Source organism: Octopus bimaculoides, chromosome Z, assembly GCF_046866305.1.
Source record: "Octopus bimaculoides isolate indiv1 chromosome Z, ASM4686630v1, whole genome shotgun sequence".
NCBI classification, from domain to species: Eukaryota; Metazoa; Mollusca; class Cephalopoda; order Octopoda; family Octopodidae; genus Octopus; species Octopus bimaculoides.
The window spans coordinates 35555052-35570802 of record NC_142944.1 but is presented as its reverse complement, the minus strand read 5'-3'; the positions used below and the strand labels follow the sequence as shown (position 1 = coordinate 35570802).

Genomic DNA, 15751 nt, shown 5'->3' with positions numbered 1-15751 from the left:
GATTGCAGCATTAATTATAGTAAAGAATACAGTTCGACAGAAATAAACTTCGTGGTTAACTAACTGCTTGAAAGTTAGCTTGTCTTTATTTTTGTGCAACCAATCAAACATTGAAAATAATACAGAATGATTCTACAAGATACCGTTGTGTTTTGAGATGTTGTAGATGTTTAGATACATGGAAGTATACAGTTCAACAGAAATAAACTTTGTGGTTAACTATCTGCTTGAAAGTTAGCTTGTCTTTATTTTTCTGATGGACATACCATTTCAGATATGTAAGCAGACATAGTTGTTTGGTAAGAAGTTTGCTCCTAAACTACAGTTTTCAGTTCAGTCTCATTGCCTGACAACTTGGGCAAGTGTCTTTATTATAGCTCTGAGCTGACCAAGATCTTGTGTGTGAATTTTATAGATGGATATGTGGAACAAGCCTGTCTGTATGTACATGTGTGTGTGTGTGTGTGGGGGGGGGTATGCACATGTGTTCTGTGTTTGTATTACTATCTCCTACATCATATGATAGTTGTAAACAAATGTCACCGCTATACAAGCAGTGTCCTCATTTCCAATCTGAGATTGGTCTGGTCATGAGGAAATATTCCCTTACTTGGAAATAGGTGACAGTTGGTAACAGGAGAGGGATTTGGTTGTAAAAAATCTCACCTCAACAAATTCCATGCCCTCTATTCCTTCAAGGTAAATGTGACCGAGAGGGTGGAAGTGGAGAGTACAATTGAAGGAATGATAGAGGAGGGAATAATGAAAAGACACAATAACAGCTACATGTTTGTTGGAGATCTGGAAATGGAACAGAAAACAACATGATGGCATAGTAATAGAAACGAGTGATGGTAATAAAGAATGGGTGGTGGATAGCAACAGAGAGTGGTAGATGACAATGAGGAGTCACATGGAGGAGAGTCAATGATGGCTAGCATTGATGGTAAGGGGTACCAAATATGGAAAAAGCTGGAACCATTTCTTTTTATGCATGCTTCAGAGTATAGAAGCAGTAGAGTGACAGATGTGTGATGGTGAAAAATAAGTAGCATGATAAAAGAGATTATGGAGGAATTAAATATGGACAGATGAAATGGCATGTCATTGCACAGGTGAATAGGAGGGAGGATGAATGGTAAATATAAGAGGGTAATAAAGAGTAACTAATTAGTACAACAAACAAGATCCAATGTAGATATAGTAAACACCTCAACCTCTGTCACCACCATTTTAGCCATGTGTGCAGGTTTTCTCCAGCACTGGTGTGCTGCCAACCATGACAGTTCTTTGCCAGGGTCAGCTTTCTTGGGAATAGCCTTCACTACTTTGCTCCATGTCATTTTCTAGAGGCTCCTCTTCTACAAATTCAACCACTTCAAGTGCTCAGTACTTCTTAATGAAACTACTATTCTCCATATATATATATATACATCTCTTATCCATACTAATACAATCTTCTTTCTCTAGCACACTGCATTTGATCTCTCCTATGCACAGCTTTCCCCTCTACTCAATTAACACACATCCTGTGAATCATGCTTCCATCATTTTCTTCTAGCTATTGCAAATTTTCTGCATTAAAGACCAACATGCTACTTTGTACATATACACCATACAGCTTGCTTGTTTTTATTACTCAGAGAGAAAAATTCCTTTTATCAGTAAAGGTAATAACTCACAAAATTTCTTTTTATCCCTGGCTACTATGCTTTTAGTGCACCCACCTTTGTTGCTAATTAAATCACCTAAGTAAAAACTATCAACTACTTTTAGTGAATTTACTGAAAGAATATATTTCACATGTATTGCAAACTACTTGTGAAGTCTATCATTTCTACCAGTGTAACTGCAATTTCATAACTACCTGTGCATTTATAGTTTACACTGGGTAAAATATGAAATTTCTACCTAGTTTTTCTGTTTCTTTTAAGCATTGCCATTTTTCACACATGGCAGAATCCTATTTTCTTTGAAGATTTTCAATTCAAGGTTTTTTCCCACTGAACTTATTACTAACTGCTTCTGCACACGATCTGTATAGATCCTCATATGTATGGATCCCCATAAGCTTTTCACCTATCATTAATTTCTTCAGTGATGACAGACATGAAACTCTGTTAAAGATCCTCTGGATCAATGAATGCTAGGTCTCATTCCTCGCAAAGCACTCAAGCTATTCATCAATCTGAAATCAGTTCAATGTTGTAATGTTTTACAGAAAAATCAGTGTCAGCTAACCATTTATTGTTGACTCATTAAATTGAAACAGTTGTCACCCATATATATATATATATATATATATAAATATATATAATAATATTGGGGACAAAATCCAAAATTACAGGTAAAAACTCAATTAAAATCAATTTATAAAAAATTAAAATTAAATTGAATTTTATAGATTAGAAAATATATACAAATATATAGTTTTAGGGAAAATAACCAAGTTTCATGAACTCATCGATGAAAATCCACTATCACATATAGAAAAATTAATAATTAAAAGCACAATAAATGAGTATAATATAAAACAAAGTAAATATCATAAGATAAAGATACTATCTTTATCTTATGATATTTATTTTGTTTTATATTATACTCATTTATTGTGCTTTTAATTATTTATTTTTCTATATGTGATAGTGGATTTTCATCGATTAGTTTCATGAAACTTGGTTATTTTCCCTAAAACTATATATATATATATTTATACCCCCACTGTACAAAAGAGACCTATAACAATCCTTCTCTTAATGTTGATCACGTCAACAATTAAATTCATTTAATGATAAATTTTCTCACAGATTTTGCAAAGAGTCCTTACAGAATACAGAATGGCAGTATTCTATATCTCTTCTTTCAAAGTCTTGTTCTAATATTTCTCAAGTCACTTGAACAAAGTTTTTTTGAGTTATGTAAACCATAACTATCATAGACATGCCACACAATTTTCTTAATTCCTTGACCTAGTTCAGATAGCGTGGAACTATTTCCATTAGCATTATATGATATAGCAAAGCAGCAAGATGGCAGAGTCATCAGCATGCTGGGATATATGTTTAGTGGCATTTGGTCTGTTTTTACACTCTGAGTTCAAATTCCACTGAGGTCAACTTTGCCTTTCATTCTTTTGGGGGGTGAATAAGATAAATACCAGTGGTTGTTGTAATTGATTTATCCCTTTCGCCAAAATTGTTGGCCTGCTGTAGTTATATAGCAAGATAAAGGTGGTGAACTGGCAGAATTGTTAGCATGCCAGACAAAATGCTTAGGAGCATTTCTTCTGACTCATTAAGTTCTGTTGAGGTTGATTGCCTTTCATGCTCTCAGAATTGATAAAATAAGTACCAGTTGAGTATTGGGTTGATGTAAATGATTTAACTGCCCTCAAAATTGCTGATTTTGTGCCTACAACTGAAACATGATATAGCAATATATATAACAATTTATTTGCCCCTATACAGTGGATAGTTACCTGAGAGCTCCATAAGGTCAAGGTGTTTGATGCTAATCTAAGTATACTGTGGTTTGTTAAATAAATATAGCCGCTCCTGTAAACTGCTTTGCCCAGAGGCCTATATTGCTGTTAAGACAATCCTGCTACTATATGAGTAATATAATACACTTCAGCTTTTTTCCTGTCATATGATCGATCATATCAGGTCTCTGCTCCAGTACTAAACTGTCAGTTCATAACCATGACATGCAAGATCTTACAATAGAACATTTTCAATAAATCTGGGTTGGTAATGTTTCTAATTTTCATATAAATTTCCTCCAAACCTCCTAGTATATCTCTTCCCCTACCATGTCATTTTACTTTGTATCCTTTTTGTGCCACTTCCCTACATTAACAGAGTATGTAGCTGACAGTTTTGTCTACTTCATTACCGAGATAGTCTATTTATGCTTTAAAGTTTGCTCTTATCATGTGTTTGTTCTTGTTTAGCTATGATAAAGATTTCACTATCCCTCATTAGTTCATTTTTCATTTCCACATTGTCTTCTGTTTGTCAACAGGCATAATTCATTCTTTGTCAAGTTCATTTACTTTTTGTTTTGCTATTTCTTTTTCTTTCCTTTAAGTATTCTCTGTTGGTTTTATGGGTTGCAACAACCTTCAAATGAGTCTTTTTTTAACCACTCTATATCAACTTAGCCTGCAAAGACTTCAACTATGACTAATTAAATACATTTCATTACTGATGTGAAATATTTGCAAAATAAATGAAAGTAAGGTATGGAAGTGAGGGACAAACAATCTAAGATTTTTTGAAGTCAGCACTACTTAAATACCATGTTCGTGATCTTCTTTAGCAGAAAGTGCTCCAGTTTCATTAAGAGATGCATCTCATCAACAGCTTCTATATCAGTAGTTACGATGTGTTACATTTGCAATTGCTCACTTCACTCCTCTTCGCATGCATTTCTACACAAGGACAATTCTCCCTTCTACCATCCATGGTGGTAGACTTAGCTGTTACACACTGATAAAGTTGTCTAGTCAAGCGAGTATATGACTGTGAAGTAGACAAGGAAATCCTAGACTAAAGGCTTTCTAGTTTGGTACTTTATTTCAGTAATGAAATTATACTTCCAATTCTACCTTTGACAATTGTATTTAGTTTGTATCCATTTTGTCTTAAAAAAAACTCCTTATTCCAAATGTTATTCAAGTACTGGCTTGTTTCATTCACTAAGGGCTGACACTTCAATCTGCTGTTGAGTGAGTTCAGCTATTGATAAAATTTACCTTCATTATTCTTAAATAGTGTATTTTATTGATATTACTCGATCTATTGTCGATTACTTTCTAGTTTCTCAATCTCATCTATGGCCTTATTTTATTTTCTATTCCCTTGATTACAATTTATCTCAAAAGCTTGTTTATGATATTATCAACATTACCATTTATACTTTTTCAAGTTCTATAGACACAAAGTCATTTCAACTGGTTGCTATAGTATTATTGCTAAGCAAACACTACAGCTTTGAGGAGATACATGACAGAAATGTCAAACTTTTCAAGAATAAACAAGATGACAGTAAGCAGAGTAACAAGATGCATTTGTTCCATCTAAAATGAACAAATATAAAACAATTCTACTATATGTGACAACAGGACAACGATGAATATAAATTAGTTACTATACATATTTAGTTACGGATGAATACAGCATTCAGTTTTCTTCTGAAAGCATGATAATAACAACAGATTCCCAAGCAAGGGAGTGGACATAACAGATAAGGCACAACTTGAATAATGCAGACAAAAATAATCTAATAATGATATTATTACATTATAAATTGTTTAAGACAACACAGGTGACCTCAAAAGTACTTGTGAGCCAAAGATTAAGGAAAACAGCTGCACACTTCACCATCATCAAATTCCTATGACTTCTCCACTAGTACATTTAAGAGGCTGGTATTCAAGAAGCAGTAAGGGTAGGGTTTCAGTGAACTGAATGACTGTGAAAATATTGATGAATAAATAAAACACAAAGTAGAAATATAATACAATTAGTAAGAGTAAACAGATGAAGCTCTATTGTTAATATATATTCACTGACTGACTGAGAGAGATGTAAAAGAACCAGTTCTGCAGATCTATTCAAGCTGCACACAGAATAGAAAAACTGGTCAGAAGTTAAATAGCTCATGCCACTAATAATTGTGTAACTAAGCAAGTTATATTAAATTTTCTCTAACCAACAGGACTGAATGAAAGAAAAAAAAAAGTGTTCTAATTTCTTGAGCTGACATCTATCTGTGGCAAACACAAATCTATGGAATTATCTACTAAACAACAAGACTGAAAATATGTTCTTTTATTCTTTTTACTTGCTTCAGTCATTTGACTGTGGCTATGCTGGAGCACAACTTTTAATCAAGCAAATCGACTCCAGGACTTATTCTATTGGTCTCTTTGCCGAACAGCTAAGTTATGGGGATGTAAACACACCAGCATCGGTTGTCAAGCGATGTTGAAGGAACAAATAGGCACATGGGCTTCTTTCAGTTTCCGTCTGCCAAATTCACTCACAATGCTTTGGTTGGCCCAATGCTATAGTAGAAGACATTTGCTCAAGATGTCATGCAGTGGGACTGAACCTGGAACCATGTGGTTGGGAAATGTCTTCAGTTTTTCACATCAACTTGTCTGAGATCACCTCAGATACCCCAGATTCTCTGCAATGAATTTCTTGCTTTTAAGTAAATAAACAACCATCATTAAAATCTCATGTTAATTTGTGTTCCAAACATTAGATTAATAATGACAAAGCTATATTAATAAATTCTTCAAACTAAGGTGCATATATGGATATGTGGTAATTTTAAAACCTAATTTGCAATCAGTCTTGGGTTCAGTCCCACTGTGCAGCACCTTGGGTAAGTTCCTTGTACTATAGCCCTGGGCTGACCATGCTTGCAAGTGAATTTGGTAGATAGAAACTGCATGTGTGTGTGTGTCTATGTTCCCCACCTCACCATTTCACAACTGGTGTTGGTTGGTCTATCCACTACAAAACTTAGCAAGCAGTCTGGCAGAAGAGATTGCTAGAATAAGTACCCTAAGTACTGGGGTTGATTCATTCTATTAAACCCTTCAAGGTAGTGCCCTAAAATGGCCACAGTCTAATGACTGAAACACGGTAAAAGCAGTGTATTTCAACAGATCTATAGTAATGAAAAGGTTAAATACTAAAAGGGAAAAAAAATCCATTCACAAAGCTTTGGTTTGCCACAAGCTGCAGTAGAAGACATTTGCCCAAATAGGACTAAACCTGAAACCATGAGATTTCAAACATCCCAACCAAAAAGCTACATTTGTGCCTTGTAATGTAAATATTAAAAATCACTTCACTCTTAAAAGCAAGGTCAATAGTTTGTATGATTATTAACTGTTAACAACAACTAAATCATTGGGTACGTAGTTATCTTTAGCAGTATCTCTTAACTTTAAAATAGGATTAAATAAATAATAAAGTACTCTCTCTGTTACTGACTTTAGTTTTTTCATTCATGTGACACTATAAGCTAAGAGACAAGACACCAACCAACCAACCAACAAGACTAAAATACAAATGAATACAAAAATAAATAAATAAATAAATAAATAAGCTCATTATTTCTTATACAATTTAATCTAAGCTTATTAAAGTACTGGTGAGCAGTGTCTATGTACTGGTTGCAATTCCTAGCTGAAAGCCAAATAACTTTATGCTGCTTGCACCCTATTGAATTTCCCAGCCTTGTTCTGAAATTTGAATGCTAGAGTGAAACCATCACCTAGTTTTATGAGGGTCTTTAGTGAAGTCTACAATGTTGTAGGCAATCAGATCTATTCTCTGATCTAAAGATAACTTCCTTCTACCAGCCTCAAAGGCTTAAAAATTGCTAAGTTTGTTGCCTTTCCTCTTCTTACCAAACCATAGCATACACACATAATTTAACATCTGTTTTACATACTGGCATAACTTGAATGGTTTGACAGAATCCAACAAGCCACAAGGACTATGTCAAGCTCTAATGTCAGCCTTGGCCTGGTTTCTATGGATGGATGCCCTTTCTAATACCAACCACTCTACATTGTGTACTAAGTGCTTTTTTTTTTATACCACTGGCACTAGTGAGACTGCCCAATAACTTGCAAGACAAGAAAAGAAAAAAACAAACCCTTGACTGAGTGATGGTGTATTTGAGAGAGAGGGGAAGTAGCTTTATGCCAAGTGTTGAGAGGCTAAAGTATGAAAGAGGGACTAGCACATGTGATTTGCTACAGAGGAGATACTTGGTTACTCTTAGAGCATTGGACAAAATGTCTTGCAATATTTCTTCCGGTTAATTACATTCAGAGTTCAAATTCCACCAAGGTTGACATTGCCTTTCATCCTTTTGTGATTAAATAAGTACCAGTTAAACACTGAGGACAAGCTAATCAACTTACTTCCTCTTTCTAAATTTTCTGGACTTGGACCAAAATTTTAAATCATATAAGCATTGGTGGGAGTAGCAGGAAAGATAAAGATGGTAGTAACAAGGTGCCAAAGCAAACTTTCAAGGTACAAGATAGTATAAGAGAGTATGACTAGAGCAGTGGGTCTTAACCGGGGTCCATATGGCCTCTGATGATCCATATCAGATTTTTGGGGGTCCACACAACAGTAGTATTTTGAGGTTCCTTTAAAATATTTTGCTTTAGATATAGGTATGTATTGCAAGTAACATCTAGACTTCTTTCTCTAACATTTTACACAGTTGAACCTAAACCAATTAATGTGTGAAAACATTAATAAATACCTTTCTATAAAACTAGTTTTTAAAAATTTAATGGCTAGAAGAGTCCACCAGAATAAAATAGCAATCAAAGGGAGTACATAGATAAAAAAAGGTTGAGAACCCCTGGACTAGAGGATGAGGTGGGAAGAGAAGGAAGGTAATTTCATAAGTGCAAAAAAGATAGGAACAGATGGTTAGAATGAGAGTGGAATGTAGTGAGTGATGAACAGAGTAGAAGAAGGGAGTGACAAGCAGCAATCTGTAGATAGATCAGAAAGTGAAGAGGTGATGTGCAGGAGAGGGTGAAGGACAGAGAGAGGAGATGTGGTGAATGCTTGACAAGGCAGGGCCTAGCATGTACAGACATAAACAAAATGCTTTTAGGACTCCATGAATCTGAGTTGAGAAATTTGCTGCACAATCATAAGGCTTCTCGTCCTGTCCCACAGTGAGGCATTTTTGGACACAAATCTATAGCCCGGGCCAATCAAAGCTCTGTGAGTGAGTTTGGAAGGAGGAAGAAAGAAGTTCATCGTAGATGCATGTGTTTGCATGCACACATATAGGTGTGTGATTGTTTACATTTATGCTTCTCTGCAAATGAGCTATAAGCAGTGACACTGTTGAAATTACGCCTATCATTATATTATTCCTTGGCCTCGCATCTTTGAAGACATGCAAACTAAGAGACCTTCTGCTTGAAAAACATGTAAGAGATAGAGTAAGAAGGGCATCCAGATGTACAACAGTGCCCAATAACAACTGTTTAACTCTTGCTAGCATAGAAAAACAGAGAAAAATGAATGAAGAGGTGTGTAGGACAACTTTTAGTCTTGTCTAGTGCTGGTGACATAATAAAATGCACACAGAACACACTGTAAAGTAGTTCATGACAAAGATTATCCAGTCAGAGAAAACAAATCAAAAATGAAAAATATATGAATGAGATGTGGTCCTGCAAGTTATCTTAGGTAAGCAGTAACTTTATATAAGAACTGATGCAAACTTTCATGACATGTCAAACCCATGGCAGCAGAGAAAACGGCTGTAAAATGATTATGAAATACAAATCATACATGTTGTGAATTTCTGTCACAATCAACAAAGTTTTGACCTGTTCACAGCAGAAGTGTTAAGGCCACTCCTCCTGATGAAGAGGACTGGCTTGCAAGAGCCCTGTGCCAGTGCCACGTTAAAAACGCCCAGTGCACACTGTAAAGTGGTTGGCGTTAGGAAGGACATCCAGCCGTAGAAACCATACCAAAGCAGACTGGAACCTGGTGCAGCTCTCTGGCTTGCCAGCTCCCAACTCATGCTAGCACGGAAAACGGATGTTAAAGGATAACATGATGATGATGATGATACAACATTTTATTTGATTAGTGATACAAATTAGAAAGTTTCACACCTCATTTCACTAGCTTCACTCAAGGAAACACATTAGCATTACGTCACTAAAAAAATCTTCATAAGTAATATACTTAAGGGTGTGCAACACCCTTGAGTTTTATTGTAAACAGGATCTACACATTAAGAATGAGTCAGTGAGAAAGCCTCTATACGCCGGCTCGGAATGCTAGAAATAATAGTTAAATCTCTTTCAAATCATGCGGTCTTAAAAAATAATTGCGTAATGTAGCCCTGATATAAGAAAAAAAAAACGAGATAATCACAGCTGGAATGCATGTGAACATAGATCTCCTGGATCACGGCTGATTTAGGGTTTAAACAACAAAATTATGTGAGATCACGAAATATACAAACTCAAACGTTTTGTAAAAAATAAGTTTAACCCTTTAGCATTTAAACCGTCCATATCAAGTTTATATATTCTTACCTGTTATATATTCATAATTGACCAGATCCGGTCTCTCACGCCTACCTTACAATATCATTCTAAAAATAAGCAACCACATCATCGAATCCTCAAAGCTATGAGATAATGGATGATTAATTCAACACTATGAATAAATTAAGCATAACATTTCAGAGTAATCTGAATACTAAAACGTTGAAGTGACTGTAATTATCATAATGACCCGGAAAACATGAAATGACGTTCGAAAAAAACTTTTGCCCTGCCTTACTCTTAAATAGTACGGATACATTTTGGACCACGTGTTTCCATGATAATGGACAACTTTTACATTCTTCTCTCTTTCTATTGGCTCAGTCAGTCTTTCATCCGTTTTTATGCTATGACTGTTTATCCAAACGGCTACATTAACGTACAGTCAGGTGAAATATTTACAACCCTGAGATGTCACAATAAAGGGAAGACTTCTAAAGTGAAAGTGGAGATCATTCACTGACTGGTATAACTAGTGTGTGTGTGTGTGTGTGTGTGTTTGGAACAGAATGAATAAGATTTACTGTATTTAACTTCGAGAGAAAAAAAAATTACAAATGTTCACTACCTTACAAAAACTATACTAGCTAATCAAATGATCTCCTCTAAATGCATTAAAAAACTATATTAAATATTCAGAATACTATTTTAGAAACTTATCAGAAACGTTTGTAGGCTCAAACGTTCTGTTTGAGCATACAAATTAAAAATTTAGCTGCGGCAAAATGACTAAGACAAGATATGATAAATTTGCCTTTTCAATTCTTCAAAATTACATTTGAAAAAAAACAAACTTGCATGTCAATATCCATCAGAAAGATCAGAATTGCAACAAAAATTTTATATACCATAGGTCAGGGGAAAATGGCACACGATATGAAATTAACGAAATTCGACCAAATCTAAAAACTAAACATAAAATATCCTTTATAACTTCATGATATACTGGAGTGGGTGGAGGCGCAATGGCCCAGTGGTTAGGACAGCAGACTCACGGTTTCAATTCCCAGACCGGGTGTTGTGAGTGTTTATTGAGCAAAAACACCTAAAGCTCCACGAGGCTCCGGCAGGGGATGGTGGCGAACCCTGCTGTACTCTTTCACCACAACTTTCTCTCACTCTTACTTCCTGTTTCTGTTGTACCTGTAATTCAAAGGGTCAGCCTTGTCACACTGTGTCACGCTGAATATCCCCGTGAACTACGTTAAGGGTACGTGTCTGTGGAGTGCTCAGCCACTTGCACGTTAATTTCACGAGCAGGCTGTTCCGTTGATCGGATCAACTGGAACCCTCGACGTCGTAAGCGACGGAATACCAACAACAACTGGAATGGATTTCTTCCAAATATATTTACGTAATGTGCAGTTAAAAAGAAGAAATCAATGAAATTTGTCATTACTCATTTTGACTCCTTTTTGAAAACTGAAAATCATTAAAGTTGATAGTGAGAGGAAAAAATTGACTTGAAATCCGTTGGAGAAAAGAATATTGACTACAAAACACCAAAAATTATCCAGATATTTTATCAGCAATTTCAATTATAATCGGTTTAAATTTCTTGAAAAGAAAAAAGTACCTGTCAAATGTTTCAAACTCTCTAAACCTCAACAACTATCCTGACCAAGTTTTACTCCTAAAGGCGATGCAACAGTACAAAATGATTATGCAGTACTTTAAGATTGAATGGTTTCAAGCAGGTAAAGAGAAAATAACAAGAAATCAGAAATTACTCATTACGCATCGCCCCTACCTATGAAACGTTAGCACTTCTAGAACTATGGTGTTGATGGTACTTGAGTTAAACTAATTTCTTTAGACACCCCTACCCTACTCCAGAGAATACTGATGTAGTATTTACGTTACACAGATTTTAATACAATAGTATTAAAATCGGCAAAGAAGGATTCCAGTCCTTGTTGGGACTTTTAACAATCAAAAAAATACTGCTTTACCTTGAAATATTAATTTCACATAACTTGAAATAATAGATTTGACAGTCAAAAAATTTTAAACTATACCAAATGGGAGGGAACGGGACGCACTCCCCCTCGGGCGCGCTTTTATAGTGGCGGCATCTTTTGGATCTGCTGTACAAGTCTATAATAGGTTTGGGGACCCGGGAGCAGCAAACTCAAGGGCTTACCCAAGTGGTACACACTCTAGTTATGCTACTGATCAAATGAAAGTAGCACATGACAATTTTCAAGTGTTTTTTTAGAAATGTCATTAAAAAAAAAAAAATTAAAAAAAATTAGAGCCAAAACAATAGATACTTATGTCATAAGATTAACTCAAATAATAAATAAAAAAATATAGAACGAATGAATTTTTAAAAAATTGACTGAAATTTAAAATGGTTTGAACATGGTGCATATAAACGAAATTTTTACTGTTACATAAAAGAATGTTTTACTGAAGGGAAACACTTATTTCACTCTCCACAAACACATAAAACAGACTGTTAATTAAAAATATTATTAACTTCGTTTAAGTTAATCATTTACAGTTTGTTAGCATCTATTTGTATTTTTCTTCATTGCGGATGTTATCACAACGGGTTTATTCTGATATACGGTAAAATCAGCAATTAGAAGAAACAATGACCTACAATTAATTTTAACTTTTCTTGGAATAAAAACAATCTCTCAAGGGGTAATGAAATATTTCACTATAAACTTACGTTAATTTTGATAATGTATGAAGCTGGTAGGAAGGAGGTTCCAGTTAGGAAAATTTGTAGCGAAAACTTTTTTTTTCACGAATTGATAATGAATATAAAGTATAATGCCGATGATCATGTTTTGCCTGATAACAATATCGAGTGAAAACAGCCAATCCATTAAAAGGTATTAAATAATTGACAGTATTGAGAGAACAATCAGAGGCAAACAAACTGCAGCCCGTGGAACTTTCTGAACGGCACACCAACGAAAAATTACTTTGAATTTCATTAAAAAAAATTTTTTAGTAACACGGGGCCGCCCGATGAGGAGCTGTGTCTCATGCAACCCGCTTCTCGGAAAAGTTTGGTCATGCTTGGTATAGAAATATATAAACAAATAAGCCTTGTCGAATTTATTACTCACCTCAAAAAATTTTAATAAACACGTATTGTAATCTAATGATGCGGCATTCTGTTCAGACGATGGTACTGTAGTCCGGTGAGTAATTAGAGTCACATCAGACGGCTTTTGGTGTGAGTTACCCATACTTGTTCAAACCATGAAAACGCAAATGTTTGCTGAAAGAAAGATAAAAGACTCCATTCAAACTGGATACTTCATGATCAGAAAGAGATCGGAAATTTTGATACACACACATACACAAATGTGTGTGTGTAGAGAGAGAGAGAAAGAGAGAGAGAGAGAGAGAGAGAGAGAGAGAGAGAGAGAAAGAGAGAGAGAGAAAGAGAGAGAGGGAGGTGAATAGGAGAGAAAAGAGAGAATACTTTATAAAGTATTATATAAAACACGTATAAACAAAAATTGACATTCCCTATTTGTTTCTATCACTGGACTGCGGCCATACACAAACACTAGCTCAGTCTATCTTCATTTTATCTTTGTTATATGTCGACAGATAACAGGATATGAGGGAAAAAAAAAACAGACTACAGACTCTCTCGCCCTCTCATACACACATATACGACCAGCTTCATACATCTACTAAATTCCACTTACAAGATAAACCTGAGGTTACATTTTGCCTAAGGTGCTGCGTAGTGGAATCGATACCGGAACCACATGGTTGCGAAAGGAACTTCTTAACCGTAGTCATATATATATTGCCTTCGAAACACGGAGTAGATGAAATAGGGACAACTGACGAAGGGGTATACTCTTTATGTTGCACGTCTCGTTTCTCTGTTGGCTTTTTTCGTTGTTCGAATAAAGTTTGTTGTGTTTAACGTTTTTTTAATGTCCTGTACCCATATATGCATGCACACATATATATAAAATCGGGGTTAATGCAGTTTCGCACCTCTCATTGAAAAATGCATTGTTTTGAAAAGTTTTTTTTCTTCAGATTCCTACGTTTTAGATGTCGGAGATTACGAATATGCAAAATAAATTAATAAATAACACCCCCAACACCACTTCCCCCTCCCATTTACAATTTTGAACTTTTTCGAAATTTTTTTCCCCTCATGTTTTAGATGACAGAGATTCTAGATATGCAAGAAACCACGTTTTGAAACTTTTAAATTCAATAAGCATATAGACAGGTATATAATGAGATACAGATAAATAGATAGATAGATAGGTAGGTAGGTAGATATAGATCGATAGATAGATAGATATAGATAGATCGATAGGTAGATAGATATAGATAGATCGATAGATAGATAGATATAGATAGATCGATAGATAGATAGATATAGATAGATCGATAGGTAGATAGATATAGATAGATCGATAGGTAGATAGATATAGATAGATCGATAGATAGATAGATATAGATAGATCGATAGATAGATAGATATAGATAGATCGATAGATAGATAGATCGATAGATAGATCGATAGATAGATAGATCGATAGGTAGATAGATATACATTTCTTTTATTAGCCACACAGGGCTCAACGAAGATGGGACAAATACAATGTAGAGCTTTTCTTTTTGGGAGGGGGAAGGAAGGAAAAAAAAAAAAAAAAAAAAAAAAAAAATTGGTGGTGTCGATCAAAAGGGATCGTAGGAAGGGAAAAAGGGGCAGTTCGATCAAAAGGGATCGAAAAAAAAAGAAAAGGAAAGGCCGATCAATAGGGATCGTGTATCACACAGTAATGTTCTCGTGTAGATAGATATAGATAGATCGATAGGTAGATAGATATAGATAGATCGATAGGTAGATAGATATAGATAGATCGATAGGTAGATAGATCGATAGGTAGATAGATCGATAGGTAGATAGATATAGATAGATCGATAGGTAGATAGATCGATAGGTAGATAGATCGATAGGTAGATAGATATAGATAGATCGATAGGTAGATAGATATAGATAGATCGATAGGTAGATAGATATAGATAGATCGATAGGTAGATAGATATAGATAGATCGATAGGTAGATAGATATAGATAGATAGGTAGATAGATATAGATAGATAGGTAGATAGATATAGATAGATCGATAGGTAGATAGATATAGATAGATCGATAGGTAGATAGATATAGATAGATCGATAGGTAGATAGATCGATAGGTAGATAGATCGATAGGTAGATAGATATAGATAGATCGATAGGTAGATAGATATAGATAGATCGATAGGTAGATAGATATAGATAGATCGATAGGTAGATAGATATAGATAGATCGATAGGTAGATAGATATAGATAGATAGGTAGATAGATATAGATAGATAGGTAGATAGATATAGATAGATCGATAGGTAGATAGATATAGATAGATCGATAGGTAGATAGATATAGATAGATCGATAGGTAGATAGATCGATAGGTAGATAGATCGATAGGTAGATAGATATAGATAGATCGATAGGTAGATAGATATAGATAGATCGATAGGTAGATAGATATAGATAGATCGATAGGTAGATAGATATAGATAGATCGAGATATAGATAGATCGATAGGTAGATAGATATAGATAG

At 34.8% G+C, this 15751-nt stretch overlaps 1 protein-coding gene across 2 annotated transcripts in view; it reads right to left on the bottom strand.

Moving 5' to 3' along the window:
- Nucleotides 1–15751, bottom strand: part of LOC106870288 (uncharacterized) — a 45552-nt gene that overhangs the window by 28468 nt on the left and 1333 nt on the right. Inside the window, exon 2 of one of the 2 annotated variants that reach the window (XM_014916309.3) lies at nucleotides 13222–13376. In XM_014916309.3, coding sequence (XP_014771795.1) covers nucleotides 13222–13344 — 123 coding nt within the window. In that variant the 5' untranslated portion in view covers nucleotides 13345–13376. Of the gene's footprint in view, nucleotides 1–10123; nucleotides 10145–13221; nucleotides 13377–15751 lie in introns of those variants that run through there. The other variant, XM_089365180.1, reaches the window with a different exon arrangement.